Source organism: Pyrus communis, chromosome 13 (genome assembly GCF_041283825.1).
Source record: "Pyrus communis isolate YQ-2024b chromosome 13, ASM4128382v1, whole genome shotgun sequence".
Taxonomy (NCBI): Eukaryota; Viridiplantae; Streptophyta; class Magnoliopsida; order Rosales; family Rosaceae; genus Pyrus; species Pyrus communis.
Genome location: NC_142577.1, coordinates 28,935,105 through 28,959,182, shown reverse-complemented (window position 1 = coordinate 28,959,182; position 24,078 = coordinate 28,935,105). Strand labels below are relative to the sequence as shown.

Below are 24,078 nucleotides of genomic sequence, written 5' to 3'. Positions count from 1 at the left end.
TCAATAAAAAACAGTAAAATTTGGACATGTGAAATTACATTATTACCAATCATTTTTTTTTTTGTGTGATAGAAGACTAAGTAGTATTTTCACCCTCTTTTGATTGACAAAGAGGGATTCATCAATTAATAAAGATTAGATTACGGGTAAAATTTAGAGATGATTGCTACAATTAAGTTTTTTTTTTAAAAGAAAATTAGTTCTCAATAAAAAAATAATTAAATAAAAATCAGCAAAAGAAACTGTACCATATTTTATGTTTTAGTTCGGTAGGGAACCACTGATCCAGAGCTCTGACCCAGAAGTTGAAGACATTGATTCTCTGCGCTTATCCCTCAGAGACTCCAAAAATCGCAGTCTTAAAGAGTTTATTAAGCGATCGACATTCCACAAGGGGGCTCGTCGTCTTCGTTAGGCATCCATGTCTCTGTTAAACCAGCTCTTCAACCGAGGCGTTTTCGGCACAAAATGGTTGGTGAATCCCATCCTTTTATGTGTTTGTTTAAATTAGTCATATTAATCATCTGGTTCTCCTTGTTCTTTGCTTATCACGATTTAATTTCGTAACTAATTATCCAGAATTTTTTAGTTCTTTTGGTCAAATTTTAGTTTAATAATTGATCAATATGTTGTCGAAATTCTTGATTTTGTGAGGCACCCAATATTCAACAAAGCATATTACCATCTGGGTTTCTTTGATTATTTCATCAGTATACCTGTGGAAATACTTTGATCGGTTTTGTTTTTTTTTTTTTTTATTTTGTTTTTTTTTTTTTTTTTTTTTTGCATTTCTTAGCTGTTGGCAATAAATGTTCATTGTTTTTAGTAAATTGGTTGTTTTTTAACTCTGCCGGGTGTAAAAATTTTGGAGACTTGGAGTCAAATTTATAAACTTTTGCAATGCTGTTGTAATAAGGGGTCTAAATCCTTAACCTTGCCGGGTTTTTTTGTAGCAAAACATGTTTGAATTTGGGTATTTCACGCATCAAATTACTGCAAAACAAGAGAGATGTGCAGCTCAAAAATATGCGCAAGGAGATTGCACAGTTTTTGCAGGCTGGCCAAGAAGCAATAGCTCGAATTCGGGTACAACTTTCAAAATTGTACCGAAAAATTTTCGATGCCTATTTGATTGGAGTTTGTTGCATGTTTGAATTGTTACGGATAATTGTGGTGAACATTTGATAATGGTCAGGTGGAGCATGTTATACGAGAGCAGAACATTTGGGCTGCTTATGAGATATTGGAGCTGTTCTGTGAATTCGTCCTTGCACGGGTTCCCATTATTGAAAGTCAGAGGTAAATTCATTAATTGCTGATAATAGTTTCGGCTTTAGATAACTTCTGATACTTAGCCTCTCTTGTTATATATGAACATGTAAAGACTTGGTGCATTACTTTAAATATGTCTTTGGAGTCTGTCATTGTTGTTTGTTTTAAACAGTAGGACACAAAGACACGAAATACTAATGCAATTTGGAATACTATGAGCATTGCGGTTTCCTTTAACCAGCAGGCATATTGGATCTGTGTTATTTTTGCGCATATTTATATCAATATATTTATTATCTAATTACAGGGAGTGCCCAACGGAATTACGAGAAGCTATATCGAGCATAATTTTTGCTGCTCCAAGATGCTCAGATGTTCCAGATTTAATGCAGATCACAAATTTGTTTACAGCAAAATATGGGAAGGAATTTGCATCAGCTGTGTCTGAGCTTCGTCCTGATTCCGGTGTCAACAGAACAGTTACGTGGTTTTATTGCATATGTAACTGTGAGTCTTTGAAGAACAGCATCATATTTGTAAAAAGAAACTGATACCACATTTTCAATTCGTTTTATATGATTTTGGCAGATAATTGAAAAGCTTTCAGTTAGTGCTCCCTCCGGAGAGGCAAGGCTCAAGGTACTGAAGGAAATTGCAAAAGAGTACAAGCTGAATTGGGATTCTTCTGACACTGAAGCGGAGTTCAGTAAAAAGCATGAAGATCTGCTGGTACTATTCCAACTTAAGTTCTTTTTCCTTATCCAAAGTGATCGGTTATAGCTTAATCTTCTGATATTATTTGTGTCATTGAAACCATGATTAGGCACCTTGACATATATAGTTTAGCTTTGTAATCGTCAATGGATACAACTTCTCATGATACGTGAATTCCTTGTTGTGCTGCTTATGCTTTCAGTCACAAACATATTCATGATACAGGAATTTCTTGGTCTTAATTTGTGATCTTAGTTAACAATTACCCTTTTTATTATTCTATATGGGATTTAGTAGTTTGATAGGGAATTGGATACATTTCAAATAACATTTGAAATTGGACTCATATCATGAAACCATATATTATTAGGAGATATTTATTTTATTTACACTGATTACAAAAATTTTGGCCTTTTTCTCATTATTTGTAGGGTGGACCGAAGCACATAAGTGGTGCTGCTGCACCTTCTCAAGCTCCCGCAAAACAAATCACATTTAGTTCCCCGCCTGCTAATGGGGCACATTCTATTGTGCCTGCAGATATTAAACAAGAACCTCAATACCTTCATGCTCCAAGATCTTTAAGCAAGACACCATCGTTCACTAATGAGATTCAACCATCAGCGAATGATGATAAAGCAAGACCAGTTAGTGAAACCAAAGGGGAGACAAGACCACAATCGTCTGATATCCTCGAGAGAGCTCGAGCTGCCATTGCCTCTGCTGAGCATGCGTCTGCTGCTGCCCGTCAGGCTGCAGAGCTGGTTAAGTCCTTATAATGCTCAAGTGAATCATTTGGATACGTTACTAATTGCAAAGAAAGTGCCGAGGTTTTAACCGTACTCATGAATACGATTTGTATATTTGTATCTTGTGACCTGAAGAACTCAAATGTTTTTCTACATCATTCACCAATTGTTATTGTTGCAATCGCTTTTTCTACAATATATTTTCTATATCATTCCCAAGATTCTTAAGCCCTCAATGAGCCGTGAGCCATTAGTTGTGCTTGTGATTTGCATATTTTCATTCGTCAGATGGGAGTGCAAAGCCATCTGATTACATACCAGAATTAAGTCAGTTGTGTGGATTTTTCTTCTTTTTTTTCGGAATGTTTGATCATATAGACTAATCACATTCAGATATTGTCCTTGATAATTATAATATAGACCTGGAATGCTGCAATGCACGCATCAAAATTTGGATCGAAAACGGGTGTTTGTAGCCCTCACTGAATGAGTAAACACAGAATTAATGTCTTCCAACAACACCGGTTGCTATGTATTCGCTTGTTGTGCCAATAAGGTTCCTCTTTTCTTCTATTCATGTGGCTTTTTTAATAATACATATGCTCGGGCCTTTGCCTAGTTTAGGGTTTTAATAACGGAAAAAGAGATTGATGTGTGGTTGGACCGATGTTCGAAATATTTGTTTCACATGTAAAATATGAGAAATTCTAATCTGGTCAGGACTCAAAACATTCTTTATTTTATCATGTAACATTTATATAATCTCTTTAAAGTAAACATAGATGACTTATTACACTAGTAACTCGCCTGGTAGTTTACTTTATTTTTTCCGAAACTAGAACCGTATATATGTATGAGGAGAACGACGGTAACATGAAATTTGGAAACATTGATTGGTTGCAAAACAACAAGGAAAAAAAAAAAAAACGAAGATGAAAGCCAAACCCTAAACCGTACAAAAGGAAAAAAGGTTTGACATGGATGATCAGAACAAACCAAAACATTCTTGTTTGCTTTCCCAAAGAGTCCGATCCGATCTACAACGACACTGCTATTTATCTATAACAGCTGTTGCCACAGCCTGATGAACCTCGATCTGAGAACCCTAGTGCCCTAGCCTAGAGGCTAGACCTAATTATACAAGACTGCACTATTGCATATATAATATAAATGTTATATATTTAACCTAGCTAGCAGCTAGGCTAATGATAAAGGTGACAGTGCAGTGGTAAGGAGAGACAAAGTTTACATGACCTGATGGTGGGTATGGTTGTACAAGACAGAGATCCCAGCCGGATCTTCCCCCACCAAGTCCTAAGAATCCGAACCATTGAATATTTGATCTAACGAATATAAATAGGAAGTCATTTGTAGCCGTTGAATCAAATTTCAAGAATCCGGATCTCCAAATCCTTAGAATTTGGTGGGTAAGATCCGGCTGGGATCTCTGTTTAGTTGTACATATATATATATATATATATATATATATATATATATCATAGATAGAGAGTCAAGCTTCTCTCATGCAAGGACTAGAATTCTCTCCCCTCCTCTTTCTATTTCCTTCCCTCTTCTCACATTCCTTATTTTGTCTTTCTCTTTCTATATAAAATTAATATAAGATGTTAATAAGGCTTAACCGTGACCGTTCAAATAGAATGAGAGGAAAGAAGAGGAGAAAAAAAAGGGATAGAATTCTACTCCCTCATGCAAACACAAAACCCACGTCGATTTCTCAAAAGACAACAGTACTCTTTAATTAAGTACTCATGCATGAAACTTCAGCAAACACTTCTGAAGGGCACACATACAACAATTAGCCGTACGTTTATATTCACTGTGTCTCTGTCTGCGTCGTGACAAAGATGTAACATTGTTGGGTTAGCATTTAGCAGCATGCATGAGAGAGAGAGAGAGAGAGAGAGAGATATAATTAGACAGCTATATATATGAGGTAATATATATCGCACCATAAAAAGAACACCTGGTTTGAATCATAACATGCCATAAGAGGTGGTGGTGGTGCTCAACCAAGTGATCTTCAGCAACAACCCACATTGATATTGCGGAACTGAACAGTCGTTTTCGTCTTGAATTTCGTTTTAAAACCCTAATTCTCCATTGGTTGCTTGCTTTAGACCTCCCAGCTGTACCTTCCACTATGAATAATCATTGCATCCCCATGTGGGGATACACATGTCCCCTTTAATGTATCTTGATCATATAAAATTAATAATCAGAGCCATTTAATTTATTAATCTTCATTTAAGATCATATGTACAAAAAAATAATTTGAATTGGAGATTTTTCAATCACCTAAATGTATCAAATAAATGAACGGTTCTATATGTTACTTAGTACCTCATCTGAAGGATATGGAAGTTAATAATTGATTTATTACTTAAACGTTGATAGATATGCTCATTTCTATGGATAACACATCATTTAGTTTACAAATTTAGTCCCTCTAGCATTACTCGAAAACTATCCATCTGAAACCTAAAAATCTCTCTTGGATGAGACTGATTCATTTTCAAATAATTTTCTGCAATTTTAATATTTTTTCAGAAAAAAAATATGTTGGTTTGGCTGATTTATTTTTTATGTTGATGGGCTGATTCATTATTCATTATATATTCATCTGAAAATGTTGGTGGAGATACAGATTAGAGAGAGAATAGAGACGAACGTGAACAAAGAGAGCGTGGGGTTGAACAAAAATACATATTTATTTCAGCATTTAACACATATTGAATAGAAACTTCATTTTTAAGATTTATTAACCGTCTTCACTACGAGAGTTTAAATCATAATTTTTCTACCGTACAGAGTATATTCTGAATACTCTATTACCAGAACCATTAACCAATTTGGCCAACTAAAAACTAAAGATGGTTCTAACTATAGTCCAAAGTGAGCTATAGCTACAACCAAACCAGAACTGCTTTGTTTGGTTACTTCGCGATCATCAAACACCTAGCCCTCGTTAGTCCACACGTACATATAGGCTAGGGGCCAGGATAGTTGTAAGTCGTACTTTTGCATGTGTTGTGTTTATCCATATATTTTAAATTTAGTTAGTTATAATATGAAGATATTTATGTGTATATATTTGTAAAGAAATACTGTATAACAAGATAATTTCATTAATGAAAAAAATTATTGAAATGAATCTACGTTTGTTGAAGGTGAAATTTGTAAATAAAGCAAAGATGAGAAACTTTACTATTTGATTATATCCGCATTATACATGGATACTAATATTTCTTCTACATTGACTCGATTTAAGATAGTATCGGATTTAATCGGGACTTTATTAACTGAGTAGGGAACTCCCCAGAAGAACTGATCGGTTTGAATTTCTTTTTTTAGGGATGAGCTCATTTTTCCTTGCAAATAACGTATATTAATCGTACAAATTTCAAAATTAGAATTATTTAATTTCTTAATTCTCATTTGAAGATCACCCATTCAAAATCATTTCAATCGGAGATCATTTAATTATTTAAATGTATAGAATAAAAATGTTGGTTTAGTTTCCAAATTTAATCTCTCTAACATTAGTTTGTTTTGATCGGTTGTTCGGAGGGTTCCTTGAGTCAGCTGCAACATTTTTCTCACCGCGCTGCTTCTTCATCTTTTCCTACGAAAGATGGGAGTTTGCCATCCATTTTTAGAAAAGAAAAGGAACAATAGTTAGCAACTTTGTTTTTCACTTATTTTCATGAGTCTCTCGGCAAATAATAATAATAATAATAATAATAATTACAAAGTATAAAGCTTCCTGCTAAGACTATGAAAGTAGGAGTTAAAAGAAGTAAAATGTTGCATTTTTTTTTTTATGACTTCAGGAGCTGTAATTCTTCATCCAGATCAGTAAAACAACAATTAAGCAAATAAATAAGAGAACCAATAGAATCCTCTATGCATATATCGAATGTTAATAATCTCCAACTATTTTTTATTTTTTACTGTTAAGATTTCAGAAACGTTCATTGACATTACACATATGAGAGCATGTTTATGTCCATTGCGGCTGACCTATACCCAAAAACAATGATGAAATAACTTTTACGTACCCGAGCTTTTTCTACAGCAAATTGTACAAATGGGTCGGGCAGTGGTACCTCCTCTGTGGGTATACTGTTGCAGTCCACGATTTATGGAATTGTACTCACAAATTTCCTGCCATACATGAGTACAATTGGATTAACAAAGAATGAACAGGATCCTCATGAGAAATTAAAAACAAAGAAAATTTAAATTACAGCAGTACCTCTAGTACTATCATCATTTGAAAAGCTTGCATACGCATGTCCTATAGTTTCCTGTAGCTCACAATTGAACGGGAAGATGTTCACATGTCACTATTTCATGTGATTATCTTAATTTGTAGATAGCTCTAACAAGTCAAATCAATTGCAGCTGTGTTGCCTTTTCTCCAACAAATAATGGAGCAAATGCCAAAACGTATAAAAAGAGAAGGACAAAAAAAAAAAAAAAAAAAAAAAAAAAACAAGTAGCTAAATTTATCGTGAATAATCCAAGCATGGCAATCCACCAAGTATTCTAAAATATTTTTTGTACCGTTAATTAGGGATTTTTAAATGAATGCATATATAAATAAATAGGGAAAACTTGATATAAGTTCAATTTTTTTAGCCAATAGTAGGAATAGTCCAATTTATTAAAATAAGTCAAATTTCTTAAATTTAATTATTTTATTATCAATAATTATCTATTCAATGATAAAATTTATTATAAAAATCAAATTTCTTCCTAATTATCTCTTTGATTATTTCTTTTTATTTTTATTTTTTGTTATTTTTTGTTCTTCCTCCTGCTTTAAACCCCATTTATAGATTTTATTTTTAATTTTTATAATCAACCTATGTCATATGTTAATTTATTTTTATGTATCTATATTACAGATTCTTTTTTATAATCAACGTGTCACAATTTTATGTGTCTTGCTTATAGGTATATTATGTTTTTTCCTACCTTTTAGTTAGATTTCATATCTTGCTTACAAGTATAATATATATCATATATTTGTTACTTGAGTTAAGGTACAATGTTTTGTAGATAATTTATGTTAGTATATTAGTTTTTTTTTTTGTTGTAAGATATTAATTAGATTTTTTGGAGTTGAAAAATGCATAATATTAGAAGATTTTAATTGATTTTTAATATTAAAAAAAATATGAAATGAGTATAAAAGAAATAAAAACATGTAATTAGATAATTGGACTCACTCCTAAAAACCATCTATGTTTTTGGACCTAGATCTAAAAGCCCCATATAAATATTGATTGGAAATTCGGATTACATTGATACTAAGTGAGAAAAAAATCCATATTCTAACCAAATTACTGAATACGAGTTCAACCCAGCTAATCTGACCTATGAAAGGGAAAAAACGGGAAGAATTACATTAATCAACCTTGAAGATTAAGTAGATGTTTTTATAATGTGGATGCAAAATTATACTTCTTTTTTCTTAATGTACACAAGACGGCCGAATTGATTGAAGATCGAAACAAAAAGCGTAATAAATCAGCATCATGGAGAATGCAATTTGAGGAATGGATCACAGATCAAATGGAAAGGTGTAGATCAAACGGGTCACAAGCCTAACTCACGGCTACCGTAAAATGTGCATTTTTAGCTGAATTCTATTGTTTACCATGTTTTATCATCATTCTAAGATTTTAGGACGTTTTCGGTATTTTTGCTATTTGTTTACTTCGTTTACTATTTGAACTCCTAGAAAGTGTAGAGCTTATAGTAAGAGGCATTATATATACCACCTATTAGGTTCTTTTACTTGTGCTTTCTGGATGTCATTTAATTAATACTTTCTTTCTGTCACAGCTGGTAGTAAGAAAAACTACACTTGCCAAACATTATTAGGAGTTTATTGTCCTGGAGATGGAGATTATGTATTGCTAGCTGTTGCTAGGTTTAGAATTGCCAAAAAAGAAAAAACAAGAGAAATTTCCAATGGTCCAATTGGTTTGCCTAGCTAGCTGCTAAAGTCGCTTTCTTCTTTGTAAACACTGATGAAACCATTAATTCACGCACGTTGAATGGGCCGGGGCAGTGTCGAGTTAAAGTATTTTGGTACTTGAAAGAAAGAGAAAAAACCTTACTAGCTACTTTCTTTCCCTCGCACAGTACCAGAGTACACACAATACTCGCACGCACACACAGAGACGGAGATATCTCAGACCATATCAGATCATATGATCAGGAACCATTAGCAAACCAAATAAGTGAAAGAGATAATAAAGATACAGAAACTGATAGAGTCATGATGGATCAGTTAACTTATTAGCTATACCTATAGTCACAGAGATCAAATAATTCACTGTAAAAGCTGATAAAATTTTCAAAACAGCTTTAAACATTCTCTCAAAATTGTATGTACGTATGTACATATGTATATTGCGTGCATAAGCAAAGCTGGTCCACTCTATCTCCGATTAGCCCGTCTACTATTACTGAGGCTATTTAGTAGTTTATGCATGCACGCTCCACCTCTCTCCCATATTTTCAGTTCCAGCCTCTGATCTCTCTCTCGAGTATTAAGTTATACAATATTATTATTAGATTTAGCAACTTATAGAAGTGTAGTTTCTTGTTGGATACTTTGTCACTTTAGCTTCCGTATAAATTTTACCAAAACATGTGTAAGTTTTTGTCGACATGACGTTGTATATATCATTAACACAATACACCAAGTTAATGATACACCCGAGCCATGTAAAGTGCTTTCCTAATTATTGGCCTTCTCTGGTTATAAAATATCGTGGTAGTCCATGTGACACATCCAATTATCCGTGATCCATCTCTCTCTCTCTCTGTGCCCGGATCTTTGTCAACCTATACAGTCTCGTACCTTTCTTCATTAGAGATATTCATCTCTTGGGGTCGCACCAATTTTGAGGAATAGACTCGCTGCATGCATACCACTAGGGGAACCCTAAACTCTGTTCATAGACTGCATTTATATATAGTACAGTTGATTGATCCTGTTTTTTTTTTTGGTATTTTTTTTTTTCTTTTTCCGTTATTATATCTTGTATTTTAAGTTCTTAAAAGAAACGAAATATAGGTTTGTTTTTATCATTTGTCGTTTTTAGTTGATATCACTGCTGCTGCATATATAGCAGTTAGTTGTCAGTAAATTATTTAAAACAAATACCATATCCAATGAAAGATACCTACAAATTAGATAATCAAATGTTACTTAACTTTATATCTTTATTGTAACATTTAGGGTAGGGCGCCAGCCTCTACTTATGATCAGTAATTGAATGTGCTAGAACATCCAGTCTGACCTAGCTATAGCTCTGCTCTGGTTTGTGATTTGTTCTGCAAGTGAAGATTTTGAGGTGGTGAAATGTCTTTGAGAGGTTTCAAAAGTAAAGGAGAATACGTGGGGTCTCGTCGGGACAAAGTTCTAGCTTCGTCATGGCACTATCGGTAGTTATTCACTAATTAGCAAGTTAAGTTTCACCATGTTCACGAAGAAGCATATGAGTGTAGTCAAGTATATTAAAACAATGTGTTCTCCCATCCAAGTTCGAATTAATCTCTATCATTTGTAAACTTTGAAAGAGAAATCCATGCTAAGGAAGATTGATAAATTACAATCAAACTAATTAATTAGGATCCAGAACCTTGCAATAGAAATAATATAACAAAAAGTAAATAACTAGAAGGATCTTCAGTTGTATAAATATGTTCTTGTGGGTCCAACTAGGTTTTAGCTGCTAACCAAATCAGGTTGAACACTAGCTTGCTAGCAGTACCCAGTATGGGCCTCAGATGTAGTTCCGATAGTTAACAATGTGATTTCTTATCTGCAAAAACAACTAGCGGTAGTGTAGATGGTTGCAGTCCAGCTTAACCTTTTACATAAACATAATATATTATATACATCTATATATGTATATAGATACGTCTGTGTGTGTGTGTGTGTGCAGGTTTAGTCTGCAACAAACTAGGGTTAGCTATATATATAGCTAGGGCTAGGGCTGCTCTTTTTGGTGTCTTCTATCTTCGACTATCTGTCTCTTATGTAGCTCCTGGTGCCCCACCCTCCTCCCTACCAAATTACCAATCTTCATCAGTCACTTCAAGTTGCACTTTTAAGCACCTGAACCCCTAATCGCCTTCAATCTTCAGCCTCAGCAGTTGGCCGAAAAATAGGTTGCTCTATCCACATATTTAAGCCAGCTGATTCTTCCTCCATACTCACACCATAGCTAGGGTTAGCGCTGCAGTAAAGTGTTCTGTGTTCTTCATGGCCCTGTGGCTTTCATTTAACGAGATTCTCAATCAATCCGGAATTTAAGAGACAATATGCACCCACCATGATTATTTAATTGGTTTCAGGTTCAAATTTTTTCTAAAGTCATCAGTCCATGTCTCAGATTGCACAAGTCTTATTTGTTTTTCTCTTAAAATCAATGTGATAACATTCTATATATTAGGTCAAAATTAAAGAATCCGCATTTTTATATTATTTCAAAGTCGCTTATCCTACAAACATATAAATTATTGCGGACAAATATATATCTATCTATATATATAATTAGTAAATATTTCAACACAATGGTAGGGTAATGTTTTCACATGGGAAAAGTTATAATTTTCGAGAGAGAGCAGAGTGACTGTGGAAGAAATTTAAATTTGAGTAGAAAAAAGTACTGTACTTGCGTTAGGATGCTTTGTATTATTGAATTTGAAAATGTGTGATATTTTCATACAGTAATTTATCCATGTAATGTGGAAAATAAGGTTAGATGGACTTTTATACTTGACAAGAAATGTTACAGTGGAATTTAATTGATCACCGTAAACAAATATAGAGGTGTCAATACATAGCTCTAGTGACCAAAAAATTATTGTGGAGTGGATTGCACAGACAAACGAGAAGAGTAAATCCCTAAACAGCTTTCGCATGAACAAAACTACAAACAACACCAATATAAATCTACTCCACAACACGATAGATGCAACGAATCCAAATTGGCGACAACACCGGTCATCGCTCTAAATAGCGAAGCCACATAAAACTATATCAAAAAGATTGTAATTGGTTATTTGTTTCATGAGAAAATTAAATATCTAGGAATTATACTGAAGTAAAAATATTCCGCCACAAAAGGACTTGGATCAAATCTAACGACTGTCAAAGAAAATTGGGAAGTCTTTGGATTGTGTATCTAAGGACTTAAGTGGTATAGTGTTCAATACTTGCCACGCCCATAACCTTGCCCATAACCTTCCTGGTAGTGATGTTGTTCATTTTATGCATAGTAAGTATTTTCAACTATGACCATTTTTCTTAAGATATGTGTTAACACATGACTAATGTACCCAAGATCGGGGAAATACCAAAAAACAAGACTAATGTTCTCCGAGTTACATGCAATCAACTGATCATACATGGATATATGCTAAAAGTGGGGATCTGGATTATGCTTTGGAGTTTGGAGGGGTATAGTTTAAGAGACAAGAAATGTGATTGTTTCTGGTGAGGGAAGTTGCAGCCAAAAACAAGGTGGAATTGCGAGTTTCTCAACAGGTCATATTGCCCCCTAGATTGCAAGCATGGTGTGACACTGTGACCACATATGACCCAGAAACCAGAAGACCCTAATTTTTGGGGTGGATCAGAGATTACACACTACACCAAGAAATCTAGAGAGAGAAACAGCCACCCTAATTTCCTTTGGTCAAATCGCTGAAACCATATAAATTAAATGCTCTAGGAAAAGGCAATGGAAGGAAGCAAAAGAAAAAGAAAGCTAAAGGAAAGGAAATTGATTGGCATGCAAAACGAACACGAAACGTTAAAAGGGGGTTGGCAACTTTCAGTTCAAATCTAACTTGTTGTCCCACAATCCATTTTTCTAGTTCCCCTTTTCAGACTTTTGGTGTGGAGTATACACACTCAGATTTTCAATGTTGAAATCCTTCAACAAGTTACAAGAACATTTTCTTAATTTCCACTCGAAGCCAAAGTTGCTGAGGGTGTCGATGAGCTCAAAAGCTGTCCCAGTCCCCCCCCTGTAGAAAAATAGCAAAAAACCTCTCACTCATCTCCTTCCTCTGTCTCATGACCCCATTTGTCAGCTTGTAAAGTCTCTCTCTTTCTCTCTGTCCGTTCTGGGTGGCGTGTCAAGGCAGGGACCCTAATAATAATGCTTCAGACTATCGCTCACTCAACAAAAAAACAAAAACCCAAAAAAAGAAGAGAAAAAAAGAAGTATTTTAATTAATATTAGAAGCCATGTTGAAATCGATTGATCGAAGGAGTCCCTGCGTAGCTCCTGCTCCAATTCAATCCTTCTTCCTGATTCACGTGCAGCGATCCGTCTCTACGACCACCACCACCACCACTACCTCCACCGCCTCCTGGTCCCACAGGCGCCCCAATGCAAGTGTAGTTGGTGGACTCCGCCGGTGCCACTCCGTAGTTTACATTTGGGTTGCCGTATGAAGGAGTGCCAGTAGTGTTGTTGCTAAGAACATGTCCAACGTAATAGTCATTGACTTGATGATGAGGGTAATGGGAAGAAGCAGGGAAGGACATGGGCCGCGACGGAGACGGATATAAGTAGGGTTGAGGCGGTTGTACTTGTACGCCTCCCTGCGGTGCCGGTACCGGTGGTGGCGGTATAAGGGTGTTTGATGAAGAACCAGAAAAAATTCTTGGTGGGAATCTGAGAGGTAATGTTGGATCAACACCACCATTGTTGTTGCCTGCAGCAGCCGGATGATGATACCCTCCTTGGGGAATCGGATGGCAGCATCTATAATAATATCAAACCCAGCACACAAATCAAATCACACTGAATAAATTAGTATATAACCAACTATTTTATTTACTTTTATACAAAAACATATTTTATACCAAAATAATCTGACGAAGATTCGATCTTTAAGTGCGGAGGTAGAGGACACTGCCTTGCATTACCAACTAATTTGTTAAAAGAAAAGGAAGAGAAATTAAAGCATAAAATTACATACCCTAGGTGAGAAGGAGGGGCGGCTAGGTTATCGTTATTGAAAACCAACTGACGAGCCCGGTTTAGTTGTTCTGTCTCCCTTTCTGATGACCATTCCAACACACAAATCAAATCACAAATTAATAAATATTATATATATAGCTACGAATCCAGAACCAAAAATAAATAAATAAATAATAAGCAGATGAACCTTAAATGACCAAGCAAGCATATCAGCAAAAGAAAACAAACGATCAAATCAAATCACAAACTTTCTTTTCCTCAAAGATAATGAAATGACCGAAGACACTTCATGGCTGGAATCTTTGATGTCAATATAAAATTTAAAAAAAACTAATGAAAAATGTTTAAAAATTTTAAGTTTTAACGATAAGGACAAAATAAAAGATAAAATGAATAATACCAATATTGACTTTTTAGTGTAAACATATGACTTTTCATTAAAATAAACAGTACCATAATCTTTGCGTTAAAATTCTCTAAAATTTATGCTTCGCTGAAAAGCTGCTTTTGAATTTCTAGTAAAAATTGAATTTATTAAGAGAAACGAGGAGAGAGTACCTTGACGGTGGCGGTTCATGTGTCCCCCGAGGGCCTGAGATTTGCAGAACTTGAGGGAGCAAAACCTACACTCGTAGACCTTCCCGCTCTCGTCTTTTCCATCTTTTGTACTGCTTTTCTTTTTTCTGTAGCTGCCTGCAACTATGTGAAACCCCCAATCAACAAACAAAACAAAAGCAACTTCGATAAGACACAACCTAATCAGCTCAAACCCTACCTAATTTATTAATTAACCAACAATCACCATGAATAAATTTTAAGCTCATCAATTAATTCAAGCCCATAATCTAGTTTTTTTTTTTTGGGGGGGGAGGGGGGGGGGGGGGGTGGGCGGCGGGACTTGAAGAGAAAAACAAAACAAGAAAAATGCACCCTTAGACAATAATACAAATTTAAGGGTTATTTGGTTTTGCCTTGGTTTAGTTTGGGGAATTGAAGTAGGATATCAGAAAATTGAATAGTACCGGAGGAGCTGTCGTCGGCAACTTGTTTGCCATCCCTGCCGAAATGATCCTCAGGCAAGTTGTTGAGGTCTAGTGGGTTTCCTTCGTCAGGTCGCCTGCAAATCCATAAATATATAAAAGATTCTTATAAAAAAACCAATAATAGTACTGCTGTTTAACTTTAAAAATGATATATATACACACACAAAGTAGTAGTATAGAAAAAAGGGCAGGAGGAAAATTAAAGGGAAGGGGAAGAGAAGCAAGCAGCAGGTGAGAAAAGTGTGGGGGAAGACCTACATGGTACCGACAGAGAAAGACAGAAATGAAAATGTGAATGTGAGGCGAAGAAGTGTATATATATATATATCTCTCTCTCGCAGATGGGAAGACGGATAACTAAAGCTTTTAGAAAATTATAAGACTTTCAGTTTGAGACAGCAATATAGAGGCTAGTTGAGTGATGGTGGAAGAAAAAGAGCTTTGAAAGTTCTCTATCAGTTTCTCTGCCAAACCCCTTTGGACTCATCTATATCTTCTCTCTCTCTCTCTCTCTCTCGTAATAAAATTATAATAAAAATGAAAGCACAAAGCTAGCTGAGACAGTAGTACTGGGTCTCGTGACTTAAAAAAGGAGGAGGTACTGTGGCGGAATGGAGATAGGAGAGAGGGCATTAGGCTTTAGGGTATCGTCTAAGTATCATTTGGTTAGGTTGAGACTTGAGAAGTGTTAAAGTCCCACGTCGGTGGTGGAAAAAGAAATCAAGGGGTTTAAATATGATTACCCCACTCTAACTAATACTGAGATTTTTTGTGGTAAAATCTCACACATGACGGATTGGGCAAGTGGTAAAATTAGGAACAGTATCGGTGTCGTTAGAGTGGGGCGGGCCTGGCAATCCAAAAATGCCAACATGGTATCAGAGCCCACGGTTGCGGGCCCGTGCAAGCCAACGAGCTTGTGAGCAAGCCAATGAGCTTGTCACCACCAGGAAGGAAGCAAGTCTGAGCTCTTAATATAGAGACTATCCGCTGAGTTACCTTTAAGTTTCAATTACCAATGTGGATCTCCACGTGTGAACCACTAAATGAGGTTACAAGTCTGAACTTTAATATAGAGACTACCGCTGAGTTACCACCGGGAAGGAAATAAGTCTGAGCTTTTAATATAGAGACGACCGTTGAGTTTCAATTACCAATGTGGATCTCCACGTGTGAACCACTAAATGAGGTTACACATAAGGGGAAGTGTTAAAGTCCCACATCGATGGTGGGGGCCGAGCTTGTGTGCAAGCCAATGAGCTTGTCACCACCGGGAAGGAAACAAGTTGGAGCTCTTAATATAGAGATGACCGCTAAGTTTCAATTGAAAACAAGTGGGCCCAACGTGAGCCGACCTCTGAGTTTCAATTACCGATGTGGATCTTTACGTGTGAACCACTAAATGAGGTTACACGTAATGGGGAGTGTCAAAGTCCCACATCGGTGGTGGGAAAGGAAACCAAGGGGTTTAAATATGATTAGCTCCATTCTAACTAATACTGAGGTCTTTTGTGGTAAAATCCCACACGAGCTTGTGTGCAAGCCAATGAGCTTGTCACCACCGGGAAGGAAACAAGTGGAAACTCTTAATATAGAGACAACAACTGAGTTACCTCTGAGTTTCAATTACCAAAGTGGATCTCCACGTGTGAACCACTAAATAAGGTTACACATAAGGGGGAGTGTTAAAGTCCCACATCGATGGTGAGGGCCGAGCTTGTGTGCAAGCTAATGAGCTTGTCACCACTGGGAAGGAAACAAGTCGGAGCTCTTAATATAGAGACGATCGCTGAGTTCCAATTGAAAACAAGTGGGTCCAACGTGAGCCGACCTCTGAATTTCAATTACCGATGTGGATCTCCACATGTGAACCACTAAATGAGGTTACACGTAATAGGGAGTGTTAAAGTCCTACATCGGTGGTGGGAAAGGAAATCAAGGGGTTTAAATATGATTACCCCCACTCTAACTAATACTGAGGTCTTTTGTGGTAAAACCCTACACGAGCTTGTGTGCAAGCCAATGAGCTTGTCACCATCGGGAAGGAAACAAATGGGAGCTCTTAACATAGAGACGACTGCTGAGTTACCTCTGAGTTTCAATTACAATGTGGATCTCCACGTGTGAACCACTAAATGAGGTTACACATAAGGGGGAGTGTTAAAGTTCCACATCGATGGTGGGGGCCGAGCTTGTGTGCAAGCCAATGAGCTTGTCACCATCGGGAAGGAAGCAAGTCGGAGCTCTTAATATAGAGACGACTGCTAAGTTCCAATAACCGATGTGGATCTCCACGTGTGAACCACTGAATGAGGTTACACGTAAGGGAGAGTGTTAAAGTCCTACATCGGTGGTGGGAAAGGAAACCAAGGGGTTTAAACTGAGGTCTTTTGTAGTAAAACCCCACACGAGCTTGTGTGCAAGCCAATGAGCTTGTCACCACCAAGAAGGAAACAAGTGGAAGCTCTTAATATAGGGACGATTGCTGAGTTCCAATTAAAAACAAGTGGGCCCAATGTGAGCTGACCTCTGAGTTTCAATTACCAATGTGGATCTCCACGTGCGAACCAATAAATGAGGTTATACGTGAGGTGGAGTGTTAAAGTCCCACATCGATGGTGGGAAAGGAAACCAAGGGGTTTAAATATGATTACCCCACTCTAACTAATACCGAGACATTTTGTGGTAAAATTCCACACCTGACAAATTGGGCAGGTGGTAAAGTTGGGAACAGTATTGGTGTCGTTAGAGTGAGGCGGGCCTAGCAATCCAAAAATTCCAACAAGAAGGACGAGGCTCTTAAGTAGTTCCTTCACTCTTAAATGTGCCCTTCTGCTATTTGTCTCTCCACATATTCCTTTGGTTTGTGTTTACAAACATACCTTAACCCTAATAAAAACATACCTAAACTTTAATACAAACACACTTGGTACTACGGTCTAGTGGTATTTCTTCACTTGTAAATGAAAGGTTATAGGTTTAATTTTCACCGAAGGTGAATTTGAACCACATTATTGCTAGCTCATTGTGACGCTAAGCCTACCCCCTCCCCATTAGTGTAGATAATATCATGTGTTCAAAAAATAAAAAGAAAATAAATAAACCAACTCAATTGTATAATAGAATTTTATTAAATTAATTAAAAAATTACACCTAGCCTAGCCAAGAGGGTTATAAATCTAAAATATTCACTAATCTATGCTATAATAGGCTTTCTATAGTACACATTTAGGAGAGTCTTTTTGTGTGCTCAGAACATGAAGTAGTTGCCACATATTATCATGATTGGTGGAAATTTTTTTTTTTTCAAGTGTCTTCCCAATAGTATAATTACATGTGGTGTCTCACCTTATGTTCCGTATACACTGAAAAATCTCTCTTTATTTAGATACAATGGTAGTTGAATTTTTCTACAAATGGTAGACTTCGAGGCCCATTCAGTTTTCATTTTTAAAACTTGAAAACAATTATCAATACGAGTTTTTTTTTTTTTTTTTTGGAAAGCTAAAAAACAGTTATAAAACAAGTTTTCAATTAATAAAAATGTATAATATATACATAAACTAAAAATTAAAAATGAAATCGTTATCAAATGTTCGCTTAATTTATGAGTGTTATGCATATGTCATTTATTTTTCAAAGTTTAAAACTTTTTAATTTCTATTATCTTGTCCTTGTATAACGAATGATATTCCTCTAGATCTACAAGACCAAGACCATTTTACTTTATTTACCAACAAAAACATAGAAGACCATTTAACCTAATATAATCATAAATTTGCAATTATTGTTATTTTACCATATACTCACTGCAGATCAAATAGTTAAGCAAGCTAGCCTACAAGTGCACATCTTCTACCTACATAAGTACCTGATCAGCAGAATGTTCGTCATATGTATCAGTTAATTAATTAACATGAAGAGCATCATAGAGATTATATGGTCCACTTGTAGCTAATTAAATCCCTCTCCTGGGGGCATATATATGTATATATCTTTGGACTGCGATGGATCATGGAAGTGTTACTTTCAGTGTCTGATTAATGTCAGTATTTTTATGATCCAAGTAGGGATGGGCACAACTCCACCCAATGTCTTGTTTTATTCTTTAAAAGTATCTAGTTTGGTTGATCATCTTCTTTTTCGAGCAACGTGGAAACACAAAAGAAACTAAAGCTGGTAATGTTCATACAATTTAGACAAATGATCTACTTAAAGCCTAACTAAAACTGAACGAGATCCACTTAGACTTAATTACGTGCATGCAGTCTAACAAACTAAACGATGATCACAAGAAGATGAGCTTAATGACAATGTATAATCTAATTAATCAAGTTTCAACCTTTTTAACGAAAGTAGGATAGTGCTTTTAGTACTGATTTTTCGAAACTTCCTCCACCCCCCGTGCAAGCGAATGCATATAAAAGTAAAAATAATTTGAACTGCCGATAGCTAAAAGAGAAGTATGAAGATCGTTGCCCTTAACCTGTTTATTATCATCTAACGATGAAAGTTTTAGAGAAATGAAATTAAATTGGATCCACTTGCATGCATGCAGTGTAATTATTGAAACGATTACAAAATAATCCGTGATATTCCAAGTGTAGAAAAAATTATAAATTATATGACGGAGAGTGTAGATAGCTAAAGAGAAGTATGAAAACAGCCACCATAATATACCGACTTTAGTGTGTGTGTGTGTGTGTAATGAATTATATGTATGTATATTATGGGTTACATATATACATACATATACACTCAAGTGGGTTCATGGAGCACACTAGGCCGTGTAGGTCTTGACTTGAGGGGGATCGATCATTTGGACTGGTAATACAAATTTGTAAAGTCCGGCCATGCAAGCATGCATCGGCCGTGCATCCAAATACTGCAAAATTATATCCATAATTACATAAGGTGGTCCTGCATGCACTCGCCGCTCTGCCAAACATCAAACATCCTCTTTCATTTTCTAAAAACCTAGGAAAATGGATATTCATCGTGATTTCCAGTCAAACATAGTCAAAGAATAGCAAATGCATCAACAAATTTCAGAAGGGGATATCTGCAACTCCTGCTTATTTGTCATGGCCATTTATTATAATTTTTTATATTCATTTTTGGGGCTGGTGGCCTGAATATAATGAATATTGACCATCAAAAACCAAATTATTAATTGAAAAAACAAAATTTGGCACAAAAATAAAGGAAAGCAGTTTCTTTTAAAAAGTTAGGGAAACTGTGAAAGTCAACATTGAAAAGTGCTTTTGGGTTTAATTTATGGGGATGATATTCACACACCTCATTTTACTGCTCTCACATCATTCTAATTTTCGGCCTTCAGATCAAATGAATTAACGAATATCAAATGATAGGAATTAACAAGAGATGTGAAATAAGTAAAAAATAATGTGTGGATAGCACATCCTTAATTTATTCGCTCTGATTTCTGGATGGTATCTCATCACACGGAGGCCCATACTGGCCCGTTGGATACTTCAAGCCCAATAAGTTAACTTTTGGTTATTCATATTAGGCCCAAATGGCCCATGAAACTTGATCTGTAAACAACATTCACACTTTAAACGGTGTTACAATTTGATACCTATATCCATTTGCATCTCCTTTTTTTTTCAATCAAATAGTAACATGTGACGAGAACATTGTTCCCTTTAAAAGGTCATTCTCGTCATTTACTCGATTATAATCTCGATACAATAACTTATCGAGAAAATGAGAAATTTTGAGAGGTATGATATCCACACATCCCTTTTTACTTCTCTCATATCCTTTTGGTTTTCGGATGTCGGATCGGATAAATTGAAGAAAAGTAACGGACAAAAATTAACAACTAATTTTGATCTCTATTAAGGGAAAATTTAACTCAAGGACTGAGCTCCTTGGTTTTGTGTTTGTATTAGTTGCGATAAATGATGGGTATTGAGTATTTCTATGGCACGTCTTGAGTTCAATTCTCAATGCTGAAGAATTACACAATAGGAGATAGAAAATGCTAAAATACTTTTGTAAGTCTTCTTAGCCTGGGAGCGCTCATTGCTAACCCAAATTGCTCCACCATTATTTGTTTAATGGCTGTCACCCCTCTCCATCGCCATTCTAAGGTTGGCAATTTTTTTTCCTTTTATCTTTTGTGATTTTGGAAGTTTTGAAACTTTTTGAAATGGGTTTTTAGTTGTGGAGCTATAAAGTTGATTGCTTTGCTTTTGTTATGAGATTTTTGTGCATTTTTTTCGGGTTTGTTTTGAAATCGGGTTTTCTTGAGTTTGTTTCTTTGAGCTACAAAGTTGTTTGCTTAGGAGTTATATTTGGATTTTATATGTGAATTTTTAATTGGGGTTTTGTGAAATTAATCGAGTTACATTGGGTTATGCTTTATGAATCGTTTTCAGGTAAAACGAATGGTGGTTAGCACGTATCAGGCTGCTAGTGGAGCTGGTGCTGCTGCCGTGAGAGAGCTTGAGCTGCAAACTAAGGAGGTTTCTTATTTGCTTCATCACTCTCATGATTTTGGTTGTCTTTTTTTTTCTTTTTTTCTTTTTTTTTTTTCGGTTTCCGTTTTAAGTAATGTAATTTAATTTCTATACAAAGGTCCTGGAAGGGAAGCCGCCGACCACTAAGATATTCTCGCGGCAGATCGGTCTATTTGTTGTGAATTATTCAAGTTTGTTGTGGAAATTAAAATTTTTTTTCCATGATGCATCATTGAACCGTACGCTTGCCTTTGCGTGTTGCAGTATGCGTTTAATTTGTTTTCGCACAACTCGGCAGTTCTTTCAAATGGATACAATGAAGAGGAAATGAAACTAGTCAAGGAGACAAGAAAAATATGGGTTAATTTCTTTACGATTTTCATCAGTCAGAGTAATTTAATTGGAAAGCAGCTTGTAAGTTTGGAGATTCTAATAACATAGGTGTATGTATCATTTATTCGTTGTCCATTTCCTCAGAGTGACAATGATGTCAAGGTAACTGCCACATGTATACGAGTTCCTGTCACGCGGGCACATGCTGAGAGTATAAATCTTCAGTTTGAGAACCAACTTGATGAATTTCTGCTGAATTTTCTGACGGTCTTATGAATTTCTACTTATTTACTTCTTTTTTTTCACGTTCTCCTTAGAGTTCTAAATCTGTTCACTGTCCAGGACACAGCAAGGGAAATTCTGAAGAGATCGCCTGGACTGGTGGTTATTGATGACCGGACAGCGAATAACTTGTTGAGAATCAATGTTAGGTAGAATCAATGTTAGGTATGGTTGAGTGGAAAAAATTAGGTGCAATTAATGGGTTTTGTGTGGTAGCAAATAATCTTAGTTTAATTAAGTGTGTGGTGTAGCTTTCATTTGGTTTGCTATAAATACCCAAGTCCTCAAGCATTGTATATCATCCAAGGAAAAACAAAGCCTAGAGCTAAATAAGAAAAGCTTTGCTAATTAGTTTGTTTTTGTGAGCTTTCTTTAAGAGTGTGCTCTATTTTCTTCTTCTTGGGATCATTAGAGTTATCTTGGATACTCTTCTTATTCAACATAACTTCCCTACACCATTGGAGGTGTCAAACAAAGACGATGTTGCAGCAAGCAGAATCCGCCGTGATGTGTCCCAAGAGGGGAACTATGGGTAAGGGTAACGGTACAAAATGCTATCTTTCTAACTGTATATATTTCGACAAGCCACTACTGGCATTTTTCTACGCAGGTTGGATATCTTTGTCTGCGGTGATCAAATACGCGAGGGAGCTGCACTTAATGTTGTTCAGATTGCCGAGATGTTGATATAGTTAAAATTCAAGGGCGACATGTTTCTATATAAATCTATTTGAGAGGTGAGATGAAGTGATTTGAGTTGATTCTGTTTTAGTCTTCAGATGTAGGCAGAAGTTGAAATCGAGCAAATTAAGGCAGTTTCATTGTTTATTTTTGTAAAATAAGATATTAGCAGCCGATCTTACTTAGTGGGATACGACTTTGTTATCGTAGAATAAGATATTAGGCTTATCAATAATTCATTTTCAAGGGGGAATTTTGTTATAATGATCTTGTACTTTAAGAGAATATTTCACTCTCTTGCTTTTTTTTTTTTTTTGGACAAAACTATTTTCTAAACCTCTATAATGTAGAGAAAGAGAGATTTGAACACGGATGCAAGAATCAAGCACACTGCTCAAGCCAACAGGCCCAACCGATGTCCGCGTTCTCTTGCTTTCTCAGGCACATAGAATTGGTGATGCTCCAAAGTAGGTAATTGACTCCTTTCGGAGCAAGTACCAACTTTCCAAAAAGTACCCTAAAAAAATTCTAATACTTTTAGACATCCTCACTCAGTCAAGTATATGCTCTCAACCTTGCCCGCCAAGGGTACCCTTCATGGGAGGTATTTGTCCATCTCACATTTGAGATTCTTGAAAGTTATTGGCCAAAACTTCTCCTTGGGGCTGACCTTAGGATTGGTCCAAAACTTCCAGAAGGTTCTTGGCCGTATTGTTCAATTCATCATTAGGAGCTCAATTAAGAGTTAATCACCCTATAACACCAATTTGATTTATGAACTTTTAAGTACAAAACTATAAAATTCAAACTTATAAAAATACGAATTATGTTACATGCAATGGTAATACAGTTGAAATTTATTGCATGTGGTCCAATATCCTAGTAGATACGGTGTTGAATTTCCACCTATATGCTATAGGTTCGAAACTAATACAGTTGAAATTTACTTATGCTGAGTTGTGATTAAAAGAAATAGAATAACAGAAATCAATTATGCCTATACTTTTTGGTGTGAGTGCGATCCCCATCGATTTCTTTCATTCTAATTACTAATTATCTCACTCGCTAATATTTCAATACTATACAAATGACAATAATAAAACCATCCATCATGATCTTGCTACGTGTCACCATGTGTAAGCTTCACAATATGAGGATTTTCTGTCGCTGCGAAGCAGGAGATCATGACACTCGTTATTCTACATGTTTGGCGCCTAACAGGAAGACAGGGGAAAGCGTACCTTGGATAACTGGGGTGACAAGGTTTCTTCGTTTATTCTGCTACAACTGCAACTACAAGTTAGTTACAGTGCATATGATGGACCTATATATATACACAGGTGAGCTTCATTGGCTTTGCTCCTCACAATACAGCAGCGTTAATTTTGTGGGTAATAATCTCAGTGCTCATACATATTTCAAATTCAAGGTACCCACCTTTTTCTTGTCGATAATTTTAGACATACAA

General features: G+C 35.8%; 2 protein-coding genes and 2 long non-coding RNA genes across 5 annotated transcripts; 3 read left to right on the top strand and 1 right to left on the bottom strand.

Moving 5' to 3' along the window:
* Positions 1–246: 246 nt before the first annotated feature.
* Positions 247–2,931, top strand: LOC137737891 (uncharacterized). The gene is made up of 6 exons (XM_068477467.2): positions 247–471; positions 954–1,086; positions 1,196–1,299; positions 1,580–1,751; positions 1,861–2,001; positions 2,418–2,931. Exons 1-6 carry the CDS (start codon positions 422–424, stop codon positions 2,763–2,765), a joined length of 948 nt encoding a protein of 315 aa, XP_068333568.1. The 5' UTR covers positions 247–421; the 3' UTR covers positions 2,766–2,931.
* A 9,695-nt stretch (positions 2,932–12,626) lies between these two features.
* LOC137738439 (zinc finger protein JAGGED-like) lies at positions 12,627–15,227 on the bottom strand. Of its 2 annotated transcripts, none has more exons than XM_068478074.2 (5): positions 15,085–15,227; positions 14,806–14,900; positions 14,342–14,476; positions 13,782–13,863; positions 12,627–13,564 (listed from the first exon to the last, which is right to left on the bottom strand). In XM_068478074.2, coding segments are annotated over exons 1-5 (846 nt in total). In that variant the 5' UTR covers positions 15,087–15,227; the 3' UTR covers positions 12,627–13,032. The 2 variants fall into 2 exon arrangements, with proteins under 2 accessions (XP_068334175.2, XP_068334174.2); XM_068478073.2 differs by having other exon boundaries at positions 13,005–13,564; positions 14,342–14,482.
* Positions 15,228–20,811: 5,584 nt separating this feature from the next.
* Positions 20,812–21,477, top strand: LOC137736360 (uncharacterized). The gene is made up of 3 exons (XR_015954837.1): positions 20,812–20,945; positions 21,234–21,320; positions 21,433–21,477. It is a non-coding gene; the product is annotated as an uncharacterized LOC137736360 (long non-coding RNA).
* A 591-nt stretch (positions 21,478–22,068) lies between these two features.
* Positions 22,069–22,907, top strand: LOC148692058 (uncharacterized). Its single transcript, XR_015954836.1, has 2 exons — positions 22,069–22,461; positions 22,540–22,907. It is a non-coding gene; the product is annotated as an uncharacterized LOC148692058 (long non-coding RNA).
* Positions 22,908–24,078: the final 1,171 nt, after the last annotated feature.